The sequence below is a fragment of the Theropithecus gelada genome, chromosome 7b (assembly GCF_003255815.1).
Source record: "Theropithecus gelada isolate Dixy chromosome 7b, Tgel_1.0, whole genome shotgun sequence".
Taxonomy (NCBI): Eukaryota; Metazoa; Chordata; class Mammalia; order Primates; family Cercopithecidae; genus Theropithecus; species Theropithecus gelada.
Genome location: NC_037675.1, coordinates 48,549,553 through 48,564,464, shown reverse-complemented (window position 1 = coordinate 48,564,464; position 14,912 = coordinate 48,549,553). Strand labels below are relative to the sequence as shown.

Genomic DNA, 14,912 nt, shown 5'->3' with positions numbered 1-14,912 from the left:
TTCAGTTCAATTTTAGAGTCAGTTTATAACCACCTCTCTATCATTTAGCATTTATATCATTTCCAGTGTTACAGTTTTACACATACAGTAGGCTAATTTCTATGCATTATTTTGCAAATATGTTAGTAAGGTAAATTTTAACCAGATAATTGCTAAGTGAAAGTGTGAGTATGCTTCCATTTTTGACATAATTTACACAATTCTCCTTTTCTTCTTATGGGTATATTAGTAATACATTTATAAACTACTTGAAATCAGAAATTATGCCATTTGCATCTTTGTGTATTCCAGATATATAGAAGATTTTGAATAAATATTTGGTATTTCTTTTTGTGATTTACAGATTTTTAAAAAATTCATCTCTTAATAACATTTTTATTCCATTCACAATTAAGGGCAAACATGGTTATATTTATACAGATATTTTAATTATGTGGATAACTTTTTAAAGATACTTTTTATGCCATTAGATCATACATTTTAATTAACTTCATATGAAAATAGGTGTATATAATGGCAATAGTATAGGATTTGTGTTTTGATGATTCAGTATTTAGTTTCATTTTCCATGTCACAGCATATGTGTTTGAACAGAGGATTTCTATCAGCTGTTTCTCAACCTTAAAATAAAAACAAACTAAAATATATAGCGGGGCACGAAGGGAAATAAAATCAAATTATTTTTACTTTCTATTTTGTATCACTTTACAGTATGAGCGTGTGGCTTTTATTCAGGTTTTATACACTAAAATACACAAAAGTTGAGTTGAATACCAGTCATTATTGCTAGCAAGAACGAAGTCTGTTGTACACAGCTGTGTTTAAAAGAATGGTATTGTTTATAATGAAATGTTTTAGATATTCAAAATGTTTTGGCAGTTTACTAGAAATGTTCTCCTTGAAAAGTTTACATATTTTTAAAAAAATAATTATTGATGTAAAGTGAATACTAATGATCAAAATAGACAAATCATTTGTGAGCTTATTACAGCAAAGCCATCAAAGAAAAAAACTCTTAAACAACCAGGTGTTTAAAATTATACATAATTTCAATAAGCCATTATGGTATTATGTCTAAACTATTCAAATCAAATAGGAAATTTCAAATAAAAGAATGAGGCAAGTCCAAAAATAAAATGAGAACCTACTTGAACTAAATAAGTAAAATAATCTTATAAGGTTTGGAAAATATGAAAAACAAATTTAAATGTCCAACAAAAAGAAAAGTTAATCTGTATTTTCAATGTACTACTGATATTTAACTCCCTTTATGTTATAATTTATATTGCCCTCCACACTGATTAGGCAATTGATGAATTCTATGCAATTGAATTCAAATTACACACACTGTACAATGATGACATTACATTAAAATTTTTTAAATTCAATCGTGTCTGTAAACCTTAATTTTTTTTTTCAATAATTTGATGGGAGAGGCAATGTAGCAGCTATAAATGCAAACTCTTCAAATGAGTGATTGCTATTTGATTTATCTGTGGGGAAACCAACCTAAAGTAACAATCTTTGTTGATGCTTGCTCAGATCAGGTGGACCAAAACAGCAGGAAGTGCCTCTGACAGATTCCAAGACTCAAGTGTCTTCAATGAGACTTTGAGGATTACAAATATTCAGCGACACCAAGGAGGCCGGTATTACTGTAAAGCAGAGAATGGCTTGGGGTCCCCAGCGATAAAGTCAATCAGAGTGGATGTATACTGTAAGTAAATTTTCCAGAAAACTATAATTAAGCCTAGTACGGATTTCTTTTGTCCTACACGTCTATGGTTTTCTCAAAAAACGTAGAGTTCTGTTTAGTTGAGAATGAAAACTGTGTAAAATAATGATAGCTCCCTTAAAACATCCCTGAAGAAAGGAATCTTCACTAGAAACTTTCATAACTTCTATGATATAATACATATTCATTGTAGAACACTTAGGAACAACATTAACAAGAAGACAATAACCATGGGTAATCCCACCAATAACTAGTGTTTTAATGTATAAGTTTTTTATCTTTATATATACATATATACATGCATTTTTATATTTTTATTAAAATAGGATCATGCTGTATATTGTTTAACTTATGTTTGTGAATTTTACCTACATGTGAATACAGCTATTCTTTCTTTCTTTTTTTTTTTTTATGTACATCATACAAACAGAGCATTATGAATTGGCCTGTAAATGACCAAAAATCTCTGCGTATAGTCTGCGTTTGGTCCAACTCTGTTAAAAGTAATCAGCACCAACCCTGGACAGTGCTGTGCCACCTGAAAAGTGTTTGTTGATTTATTTTTGTTCTTAGTCTCATTTTCCTACATTTTGCTCTTGATGATAATATTTTAAATCTTTTTGGTCTCCTTACTTATTTCCCCACCGAAACAAAGCAAAGGCCTACATTTAATTTGGTCTTTTGCCCAGGTTTTTCTATCATTTCATTATGTTTTTACAAGAATTTGCATTTTAATTTTTAAGTCTCTAGTGTAAGGTAATTATTTTTCTTTTCTTAAAGTAATTTAGACATAAGTAACAAGTGAGAGGATGTTGTTTTTCTGCCTATCTTCCTTTCTTTTCCCTTTCCTTTCTTTCAGTGCAGGATAGGATGTTACATAGTTAGGAAGGGGCTTGAAATTATACATGGTCTATTTGTGAGATGCTCTGCTGAATCTCATTTAGTTATTCAGATGACTGAGAAGTGTGTGATAAAGCAGCACTTGGAATTTGCTTTCCACTTTCAGATACCTGCTTTCCTTCTGGAAAGGATGGGCGAGAGATCCTTGTTTCATCCTCTCTGATATCTTCTATTTCCTAAGGCACCTTCCCCCTTATCCCTCAGCATAATTTGGAAACCTTCATCCCCTGTACCACCCTTTCCTTATTGTGGTGCACAGGTTGACCATACCTGTATACTACCCAAAATAATACAGCCCCTGGCTTCCATTTTCCTGACCAAATATTTTCAGTGTTTTTGTTCATATGCAATTTTAAATTAGATTAAGTTTAATTTACAGAATTGAATACTTTTTGTAATATAATAGTCTAGAGTACATACTTCTGCTCTTTTAGTTATTGTAGTTTAAGTCCTTAAATTTTAAAATACACTTCTTCAATACCTTAAACACAATTCTAAAATCTAAAAAATTCTGAAAACCAGTGGGCATGTTTTATTTGTAACTTTTGTAAGCAAAACTTGATGTTAGCTAGTGTAGTGTCAAAATTTGACGTCAAATGACTTGAATAGAAAAGTAGAAAAAAGCTTTACACTCTTTATTTACCAGACTTTGAATAATCACGTTTTGCCCAGGAAATGTGTTTGATTACACAATATAGCCAAAGATCCAGCTGAGTGTGTTATATAATAGATGGCATGTATACTATATTACCTTTCTAAAATCTGAAAATTTCTGAAACACATACTCCAAAGGTTTTGAATATGGAGTTTTTGGCTTGCGTTTCTACAACAATAGGTCTGATAATTTAAAATATGTAATATTGCTGGGTTAACAAGTTAAATATAAAGGGGGAAATTCACATTTTTAGAGACTTAAAAAATATTTTTCTCTTTTTCCTTTTACTAGAAAGCCTTTTTCATTGCTAGTCTCCATTATCCCTTCTCCTTTCTACCTGCTCATATCTCTTGCTCTGCAGACTGGGTTGTGCCTGAGTACCTTATTCATATCGCATACCTTACTGGAAATAATAGCACCGTTCTCTCCAGGTTTCCCAAACCCTGCTAGCCTTTTAAAGTTTGACTCCTCTTCCATTCAACCACGCCTGAAGACATTTGTTTTGTTAACCTTCCTCTTCTTTGACTTCCTTTGGGGTTTTCTCATGCAACCTCAACTTGACAAGCATCTCGTTCTATGTTATTTCAGTGAAATATCACTGTGATGCATACCATGTTGAAGTTCTATTTTCAGTACATGTTTGGTGGCTAGGATTTATTAACAACTGTCTAAAATTGTACCATTTGAGAAAATAACATTATGTTAAGTTCCACACTCTATAAATAAACATGACATCTCTCTAATATGAATTTCCCAGAGAATGCCTTACCTTTAGCGCCAGAGATCTTTCTACTCTGTGGATGTAAACATACATTTAAAGTAGTTATGCCTATTTTTGAGGGCTTGAATAAATGAATTCCTTCAGATAGTAAATTTTCAAACATGCTTTGAGTGATAAGAACACTTAACAACAGAGATCACTAGACCTATCTAAGGAGTTCATGTGCTCCAAATACAACCTTGATTGAAGCCCAGAGTTTTTCAGTTCAAGTACATTTTCTCTACCTGAATTTCTATAATTTAAAACATGCTTTATCGTTGCTGATAAAGACATGACTAGTGTATTCATGTTATGTTTAAATTTGGCAATGTTGGTGTCTAAATTTGAATTATAATCCGTAAGATTTATTTGTGCTCTAATTTTGATTGGATGTTGGACAGCTTAGTTGAATAGATACTCATTTATATAAACTACAAGCAGGTGAATGACTTAATTTATTTCAGGTACTTTTGCTTTAATTATTTTAGGAAATACTAAAAAAAATAGGACTTTTTTTTCTGTTTGGAATCATGCCTTTAAAATCATCCACTGCATCGTAGGTTTCTGTTTCTTTTTCTAAACTGATTTCACATGTGGTACTTTCATCACCATCGGTAGAACTTGGAAAGAGGATATGCATAAAAACAAAATACACTCATGCAAAATCGGCAGTAAAAAATATTTTTACAACACCAAGCTGAGGCAGACTATGACTTGGATTTACCAAAAATAATAACTAATAATGTTAGAATTTATTCTTGAATCCCTTGTAAAATATTATCTCTAAAATCTGCCCCATAATCTATTGATGTATAACAACACATAATGTAGATATTAATGTAATGCATCAGTAGTCTTAGAGAGTTTTTATAATAGTGAAAATGGGTATCTCTCATCAAATCCCACGTTCTGATACAGCTTTCTACCTTTAGAGCAAAAACCTTCCTAAAATAAAATTACGTGCTAACCAGTCATTATTTTGATGAGGAAATGTAGTTTCAGGAAAGGAATTTAACACAATGGTGAATAATATAAAATGAAGTGACTTTCTTTAGATCAATATTTTGAAATCTTTGTAATAGCTATATTAACATTTTTATCACTTTGAGAAAGTTTATGTATCTTTATTGGCGACTTTTTCTCACATAATTTTCTAAAATTTCATTTAGGAGAAAATATTAAGCTATATAGATTTTATAAAGGAACTACCATATGCATTTTTTTACTGTGTTAATCAAGAATACAGTTTGAAAAATTAGTATAATCATGTTCCTCAATTTATAGGACCTATAATTTTATCATTTAAGAATTGTAAAAGCATTCCAAGAGTTTTAGGAAATATAATTTATTGATAAAATATATTTATAGGCTGGTAGATTTTATAACCACACAGTGACTTAAATTTCTTTCCCAAATCTGATTTGGTTATTTATGGAAATATTTCTGATCAAAAGCTAACCAATTACAATTGTTTTTGGTTGGGGGAAATTGCTTCTGAGTGTCTTCTGAATGTCTGAACATAGTTTCCCCCATGCCCACACAAATCTCATCTTGAATTGTAATCCCCATAATCTCCACGTGTCAAGGGAGAGACCAGGTGGAGGTAATTGACTCATGCGGGTGTCTCACGATAGTGAATGAGTGCTCATGAGATCTGATGGTTTTATGAGGGATTCTTCCCCACTTCGCTCGGCACTTTTCCTTGTGAAGAAGGTGACTACTAGCTAAAGAGGGGCTCTTTCCCTTCTGTGCTCAGCACTACCGCCTTGCGAAGAAAGTGCCTTGCTTCCACTTTGCCTTCCGCCATGATTGTAAGTTTACTGAGGTCTCCTCAATCATGCTGAACTGTGAATCAATTAAACTTCTTTCTTTCATGAATTACCCAGTCTTGGGCAGTTTTTCATAGCGGTATGAAAACGGACTAATACAATTAGTATTGTCAGAAAAAAAAAAAAAAGGAAAATACTGCATTCATGTAACAAGAACAGGAAAACACAAACAAGGGACTTTCAGAGAATATAAAATAGCTCTTACAATATTAAAAGTGATAACATAAAACAGTGGAAGGGCTGGGAAATAAAACAGTAAAACAAAATTTTACAATCAAGTGGATACTACATAAGAAAGAAGGTAAGAAAATTCGTGTTAATCTAGCAGATCTAACATTAGAATAATAAGAGTTTCAAACGGAGTCAAAGTGAAGTTTTTTTTTTTTTTTAATTAAGAATTTCCTATCTCCCAGCACTTTGGGAGGCCAAGGCGGGCGGATCACGAGGTCAGGAGATCGAGACCATCCTGGCTAACACGGTGAAACCCCGTCTCTACTAAAAATGCAAAAAAATTAGCCGGGCGAGGCGGCGGGCGCCTGTAGTCCCAGCTACTCGGGAGGCTGAGGCAGGAGAATGGCGTGAACCCGGGAGGCGGAGCTTGCAGTGAGCCGAGATCGCGCCACTGCACTCCAGCCTGGGCGGCTAAGCGAGACTCTGTCTCAAAAAAAAAAAAAAAAAGAATTTCCTATCATAGTTGAACATGTGTTTTTAATTATAAAGCTATCGCTGGATCCTCAATACAATGGAATAAATAAAATCTTCACCAATGCACTTATCAGCATACAACTTCAAAACATTAAGAAAAAACCGAAGATCTTAAAAATGTCCAAAGAGTTTTTATTTTTTCCAAAATGCTCACATATAAAAAATTAGGAATCAAAATGGCACAGGTCTGCACAATGGAAATCTGGGGCTAGAAGGCAACTGAGTAAAACTTTTGAAATTCTGAAGAAAAATTATTTCAACTAGAATCTTCTGTACAGCCAGGCTATTTTTTTTTTTTTTTTTCAAATATCAAAGAAGAAGAAAGACATTTTTAGACCTATAAGATTTCATTTTTTTTGGCTAATGCATCCTTGCTGAGGATACTACTTTTATCTATTTTCCTCCAAAACTAAGAAGTAAACAAAAAAGAAAGAAATATCATCCCCAAAATAGGAGGCTATGTATAGGAAAATACTGAAGTTAATCTAAAAATGATAAGGAAGCAGGATGGCATGACAATAGCAGCTTGTCATACTTTGAGCTTCAGAAGCAACCAGGACAGATTGAAGCTGGAATAACGATGCTTACCTGATATTTTAGAGATGAATTATCATGGAAAGCTTAATAATATGGTAATGACAATTGGATACAAAATTGAGTATACAAAATGTGAGTTATTAAGGGAATGTAAGAAACTTTATTAAATGAAATGTAATCCAAATATACTACAAGGTTCAGCTGTAAAGATTGCTTGCATAGTCGTAATACCAACACTTGATTTAACCACAAGCATGCTATAAATATATAGCGGATGAGGGAAGGTTAGTATAAGAGTTAAATGCTTCCTTTCTATAAGAAGAAATCAGCAAGACAATATGAAAATGAAAAGTAAGTCTATAAATAGTTCAACACTTAAAAATATGAAGGCAAAACCATTCATAAATAGTTAAGAGATGCATTAGAAAAGGTTGCCTCTGGGTATTGGAAATGCCTAAGGTTGTTTGATGTATCATTATTTGGCTTTTAAAACTGCACTTGCATAGTTTGATTTTTAAAAAATTAATAAAATATAGATTTGAAGATTTTTACCTTGGAGGTTCTTGTTATTAAGCTCCCTGAAGTCAAAACCGATTTCATTCCAAATTTTTAGCAGATCATTATTAATTCAAAAGCTTAAAACTAGATTTATACTCATACTTTATTTATTCATAAGAATTGGTATTCCTTGATATTTGACACCAAATAAAGTTGACTAAAAACATATTATCTCCTATATAAAAGATAGGCAAATAGCACAGGGAATGTTGGTGGTACATTCTGATAACTAATTTTTCTTCTAAACTTTTTAGAATAAAACTCTTTAGGTTAATTTCCACTACAGTTTTCTTACATGTTGTTTAGAATAAAATATTTTAAAAAATAACTTTGACTTTTACATCATTCATTGAGTAGTATTCAAAATATAGTTCCACTGAATTTTGTGGGGCTAAAAAGGAACTTATTAAATAATTTGTACCTTCAGTGAGTCTAAAGTACTTAAGAAGACAAAGTGAAAATTTAATTCATTTAAATGGTTTACAAATGTGAAGCAATAAGGTTAATAACACAAATTATGCCACACAACAGTGAATGATATGCTAATGACCCTGAAAATATAGTGCTGGAAGTAAAAGGTTACTGTGGCCTCTTATGAAAGAAGTAGGATTTACATTGCAGTTTTAAGGATGGGTTTTGAAAGAATTCTCCCTGACATTTCTACACATCTTTTGACAGCTTGTGCCAGGTACTCTCTTTTTCAAGAGTGCTTGTGTAACAAACAGCCTTGGGCAATAGAGATAGTGCCTGTCTTTAGGGAAGAGGGCAGATTTGTTTCCTGACCAGGATAGTAAAGATAATATCTTTATTATCAGGCTTTCTTGCAGGACCTTTATAAGATGGGGAGCTTCCTGAGCTCAGGGTCCCTTAGCTGTGTCAAAAACCAGTGGTGTGCATGGCATTCACCTGGGCTGCCCAACACATTGTCCCTATGAAAATTAAGGCAGGAAAACCTGTGAAAACAGGAAGCATGTACTTTTGAGGCTTCAGTAATGAGGTCGTTTCTCTCAGACCCAGGAGTCTTGTGTTTTCAGTTAGCATCCATGAAACTGTGGCAGGCTAACATATTAGCCAGCAAATAGGGAAAATGTCAGACCCCTCACCATTCTTAACAGAGTAGTGGGGAAGGCCAAAGATATCTTTTAATGGGTGAGAAATTTGATTAAAGGCACAAAATAAGGGAGAATAATCCCACAGAGTTTAGGGACTAGTGGTTAAGATGGTGGGTTTGGAGGAGAAATGAGAGCTTAAATTGAAAGATAGACTGTTAATTATGTCATAGTTATGTTGAACTTTTATTGCCAATGTTTTTACCATATGAATGATGATCTGCCATTTATGTAAGATGCAAAATAAATAAACTGTAACTTTTTATTTTTATTTCTTTTTAGAGACAGGGTATGCTCTGTTACCTAGGCTCCAGTGCAGCAGTGCAATCATAGCTCACTGTAACCTTGGACTCCTGGGCTCAAGGGATCCTCCTGCCTCAGGCTCCTGAGTAGCTAGGACTACAGGCATGCATGGTGGGGTCTTGCTGTGTTGCTCACGCTGGTCTCAAATGCCTGGCCTCAAGCAGTCCAAAGTGTTGGGATTACAGGCATGAGCCACTTGTGCCCAGCCCCTGCAACTGTAGTTTTATAACTGTAGAACTACTGATGAGAGTCAGCATTATCCTAATACTGATACTGCTTCATTTGTCCTCTCTAAGAAGCAATGGCCACTTATTGAGAACCCTAAAATCTATCTTTGGAGGAAGAAAGAGTATATCCTAGGTAGAAAAAAAAAATGGTGTCATAGAATTTAATGTGCTTATTCCCAAATATATTTGTTACCTTTAGATTTTTGAGTACATTTAAACAATTTTCTAGGAGTGTGTTCATCTAATCTTTTCACTTATTCTTAGCCATGACTATGTGGTTCATAGGGTAATAGAGGTCATATAACTTTAAAGGTTAGGGTTTGATTACAACTTATTTTTAATTCAAAAAGGAATTAGACTGAGAGGCATTAGCTTAATAAGTTTTTATGTGTGCAGACACTGTTCACACATGAGACAAATCTTTTCCAATATCCATTAAACATGTTGTAAGCATTCTTATTTCTGAAGCATATCCCCTGCTTTAATGTCACTTAGGTAGATTGCTGCATTTCATTATGTTCAGAACAAGCAGTGATATTTTTGGTCCTTGTCTGATAGATTTATTACGTTTTCACCTGGGAGATTAGTATAACATTATCAGTTTATTCTACAAGTACAATTTACCTGTGTTAAAATTATAAACCAAGCAGCAAAATATTATTGACAATGAGTTTATTTTTAGTGGAACCATCATGATTTTTGGACAGAAAAGTTTAGGAGAAGTGCTAGAATGAATAATGGGAATTCTGGAAACATGAGAAACCCTGGAAAAAAAAATCCTTTATGTAAATCCTATTAAGCATAATTTTCTCACCCACCACCCATCCTCCCAAAACATCAGTCTTGGGTTTGGAAGGTCTTAATAATGTTTGATGTGGCAATTAAAATGCTTATTGAAATGAGTTGCTGTCATGCAAATTGCCCTATTAATAACATTTGAGACAGGATTTCACAATTTTCTGAATTATACCGATGGAGTGCTTGCTTATCAGTGTTATTTACAAGTGGGACATACAACCAGTCTAATTTCCAAATAGTGTTAGAGTTCCTAATAAAAGAGCTTTGTCAAAAATCCTATTACATACCTGTTTACTGATTCTTATTCAGAAGACATTAGAGAAGAATTACTTTTAAATCAGTTTAGTCCTATCTCAATTATTATCCATTCAGTACTGGTCAAATGCACCCTCTTAAGATGCATTCAAAGAGCACCTACTGGAATCTTCCTGAATCTCACAAATACACAATCAGAATGGCAACTGGTAGCTTTCCCTCAGTTGCTCTGCACCTGTTCCTACTGCCCTTAGGTCCCTCATTCAACCTGATTCTGAAAATCTCAGGCATTCTATCAGCCCTCTGAGCTGGAGAGCTGGGAAGGCCACTTCAATTAGTCTCAGTTTGCAATATTAACGAATGACCTACAATATGAAAAACCCTCTACTCGTACTACTGGTGAGAGATAAAACAAAAATACAAGGCTTTTGCCCTGTAAACCTTGTAATCAGTTGGAGACATGAAAAATAGATGTAAAAGTATTTTGGTTAAAAATTAGGTAAGTCTAAAAAATTTATTTACATATCAAAAGTACTAAGGGAGAAGTGATGCGTGACATTCCTTAGAAAGCCCTCTCACTAAATATGTTAAGGAATTCAGAAAAATGGATATAATCATTATATTAGTCTGCATTTAATTTCTAGGTTGTTACTCTGGTAAAAACTATCCATTCCTGAGCAAACATATTCTCAGGAATACGTTTGTAGTGAAAGCTCGTAGTGTTTTTCATAAAGATAGAAGGCTATTAGAATGTGTGACTGTGTTTATACTTTTGCTCTTATTGTTACCAAGATATCTTTTAAAATGTTCACATCTAAATTTCGTAAAGGTTCTCTTTCATCTAAAAATTATTTATACATTTTGTCATTTAAAAGAGGTAAATCTATGGTTAAACTGAATAAAAGGCCCTTAAGAACACAGACCATGGTCTGGGTGGGATTCTCTAGCCAAAGGTTAAGCGGCAGGCAGATGCTCCTGCTGAGTCAGCCAGAGAATGGAGATTGGCATCCAGTGTTCTGATTTCCAGGCAGTCCATGGAGCCCTCTGAATCTAGCTTTCTTCCTAAGGGCGAAGTCTGCTATCATCAGCTCTGTATTGCATACACATTTCATTAAAAAAAAAAAAAAATGTTTGGAGAAGGTATATAATTTTTACAAGTAAAGTGAGCTAATAAAATGGTTTGAATATAAAAAAGAGAGGATGTTTAATGTGTTTTTTTTTTTCCCCATGTATTTTAAAGTCCACATTCTGAGTCACACAGAAGATAAAGTAAAAGTTTGAAAGGTAAATTATTGCCTACTTAATTATTTAGCACTTGAGGCCATACTTTCTCTGAATGTATTCAGAATACACTGTACTATCAAATTTAAATTTATAACAGTTTCAAGAAAACCTGGCCACCTTTGATTTTGCTATTTGGTCTATACCAAGTCAGGTCAAGTAATTTGAAATACCCATTGTTGACTGGTGTTACAGGATAAGGTGGAAGGATTCTCCTAAAGAGTAAAAAAGCCATGAGATTCATACAAAATAAGAAGCTCTTTAAACTTAAAATTATTTCTACCTCCAACTTTAAGGCAAGAGTTTATTTTATTTTTTCCCTTCGACAATTGAAGGAAATGATTCTTGAAAAGGGTATCGGAGAATAAATCTGACCTTGCTTCGCTACTTGATGTTTTCAAAAACTTAGCTCTGTTCTCTCTTGATAGAGGGAAAAATTTAATATGTCTTAGCTTCTGAAACATACTGGTGTGATTGATTCATGAAATACTGAAATATCTGAAAAGCAGCCTACTTTCAATCTCTTAAACTGAAAGTGAAGTGCAAATTTCTGCACCCTACTAGAGGGCACTGCAGTGTTTTTATTCATGATCTCTTGAGTTTGTCACCAGGCTTAGAATATAAAAATCCCTGTTTCATGAGGTAACGCTGAGGCAGATATGCAATCAAGACATCCAGATGGCTGTGAATGAAATAAATGAAAGGGTTTGTTTCAAACGTTTTCAGGTGTCCATCCCTAAGCGCTGTATTCTAAATGTAGAAGGGAACATGTGAAAAAAAGCTTTTAGAAATATTTTCCAGTTTTCAGAATGAGCTAAAATAGAGAAAGGGGAACAAATTTCATTTTCTATTCCCACTTCCACTATCTTATTCCAGTCTCTCATCACTTCACACCTGGTTCCTACAAAAGACCTCCCAGCAGACCTCTCCCTCAATAATAGTTCACTCCTTAAATTTATTCTACATATTATTGCCAGATCAATCTTCCTTAAATTCAATGCTCATCACACTACTTGCTGCTAGAAATTTACGTTCTTTCTATGTTTTTGATTAAAAAAAATCCAAGCCCCTCTGCTTATTTTTTCTCCTGTTGTGTTGAAATTTAATTCCTCATCCTCCTAAAGCAACATCTTTCGGCCTCACCTCCCTGCTCCCTATCCTCTGTCATGCTTCTTGACCCCCATATTCATAGCTATACATTCTGTTCTCCCAAAGGTCTTGTAAACTCCTACAGAATAGAGGTCACCTTATGTCATTATTTACCCTAACTATGTCCAAATGAACAACTCAGTGACAAACTTATAATAGGGTATGAGAAACACGTGTTGCTTAATTACTAAAGGGCATTGTAGATAAAATCAAACTGTTAGATGTTACCTCTTTTAAAATGTGCATTTGAATTTTTATCTTCATCCTTCCTTAGACTTGTGGGCTTTTTTTTATGATCTCTGAATTCTAAGAAATAGTCTATCAGTCATCTATCTATCCATCCATCTATCTATCCTCTCTCCATTTTTTAGTACAAGATCTCACTCTGTTGCCGAGGCTGAAGTGCGGTGGTGCGGTTAACAGCTCACTGCATCCTCGAACTTCTGGGCTCAAGTGATCCTCTCGCCTCAGCCTCCTGAGTAGCTAGGACTCCAGGTGCACACTGCCATGGATGGCTAATTTACTAGTTTTTTGTAGAGACTGATTCTAGCCATATTGCCCAGTTTGGTCTTGAACTCCTGGCCTCAAGCAATCCTCCCGCCTCAATCTCCTAAAGTGCTGGGATTACTTTAGGAGCCACTGCACCCAGCCCTATATACTTATTTTATTTTATTTTATATTTATTTTTGAGACAGAACCAAATTGCAGTGGAGTGATCCTAGCTTACTGCAACCTTTAACTCCTGGGCTCAAGCAATCTTTCCACCACAGCCTCTTTAGTAGCTGGGACTAAAGGCAGGTGCCAACGTGCCTGGCTATTTTTTTGTTTGTTTGTTTTTGTACAGACGAGGTCTCACTCTGTTAACTAGGCTAATCTCAAACTCCTGGTCTCGAGAGATTCTGCTGCCTCTGCCTCCCAAAGTGCTGGGATTACAGGCATAAGCCACCAGGCCTGGCCTCTCTATATATTTTAAATTAAAGTCTGTGATCACTCATTCCCAGTGATTACAATAACTTACTGCTTAAAAAGTGTGTTCTTATAAATTTCCTCAAAGCAAGCATCCAGGCAAAGACATGATGGCATGTGTCCATATGTATATTATGAAAAAGAGAGCAAGTGACTAATAATCTTAATGGCAGTTCTCTGAGGGGGCAGTATGGTTTGGTTGGAAAACCCAGAGTTAGAATTTAACCATGTCCTTTCTTTTTTCTATGAACAGCAGTATTTTCAAAGTGAGACTGAGATCCGCAAAACAATGCTTTTGAATAGTGCCTTTTATGGGAGTAAAATTCTACTTCATATGGTAGAGTATATAGTGAAGCATTCAGTATTCATTCAACAAACAATTATCAAATGAGTTCTGTGTGGCAGATTTTGTGTGACTCAGTGCTGGGAACACAGTGGTAAACAGAACCAGCATAGTTATATCATCAGAGAGAGTAGAATCCAGCATAGAAGAGTTAAGATACTTCTTGTAGTAGCCGAAATGCTAAGCTAAGATTAGAAGATCATAGTTCCATTTCTTCTTGTGTTAGCTCTCAGACTTGCAAAATTGTGAATTTAACAAAGAGACTTACTTAACCTTTCTAGGTCTAAGCTTGTTTTTTTCCTTTCTAAATGAAAAAATTGGATGAAACATCCTTAATCATTTGCAAAAGTTTTAGATGCTTTATGAACTTTTTTTTTCTGTTGAAAGGATATTTCACATTAAGCAGAAATCATCTAGAATGAAGATTTTTGAGGGTGTTTTGTAGTATGGAAGGAAAAATATACCTCTAATAAACATATATTTACTTTCTTTTTCTAAGAACAGTTCTGAATAATTTTAATATACCAATAAATATTTTCTGAATACTCATTAGGCTTGGAGATATTAAAATGTATAAAGCATATTATCTACCCAATAATAAATTGTAGACTCTTTGAGAAGTAAGAATAGACATAAGATCATAAGCACAAGGAAGAGGTATTACAGAAGTTGAGGGGAATAAATAGTCACTAAAGACCATCATGATCAAAGGAAGTGTTGAAGTTGTCAAGAAAGAGTTGACTTAGCAAGTCTAGATGAGAGGGAGGTATTTTTCTGACAGGGAGAATGGGGATACATATAT

At 34.1% G+C, this 14,912-nt stretch overlaps 1 protein-coding gene across 1 annotated transcript in view; it reads left to right on the top strand.

The window, feature by feature from the left end:
• Nucleotides 1-14,912, top strand: part of MDGA2 (MAM domain containing glycosylphosphatidylinositol anchor 2) — an 849,182-nt gene that overhangs the window by 476,157 nt on the left and 358,113 nt on the right. Inside the window, exon 3 of the mRNA XM_025391973.1 lies at nt 1,543-1,717. Within this exon, the coding sequence (XP_025247758.1) occupies nt 1,543-1,717 (175 nt within the window). The remainder of the gene's footprint in view (nt 1-1,542; nt 1,718-14,912) is intronic.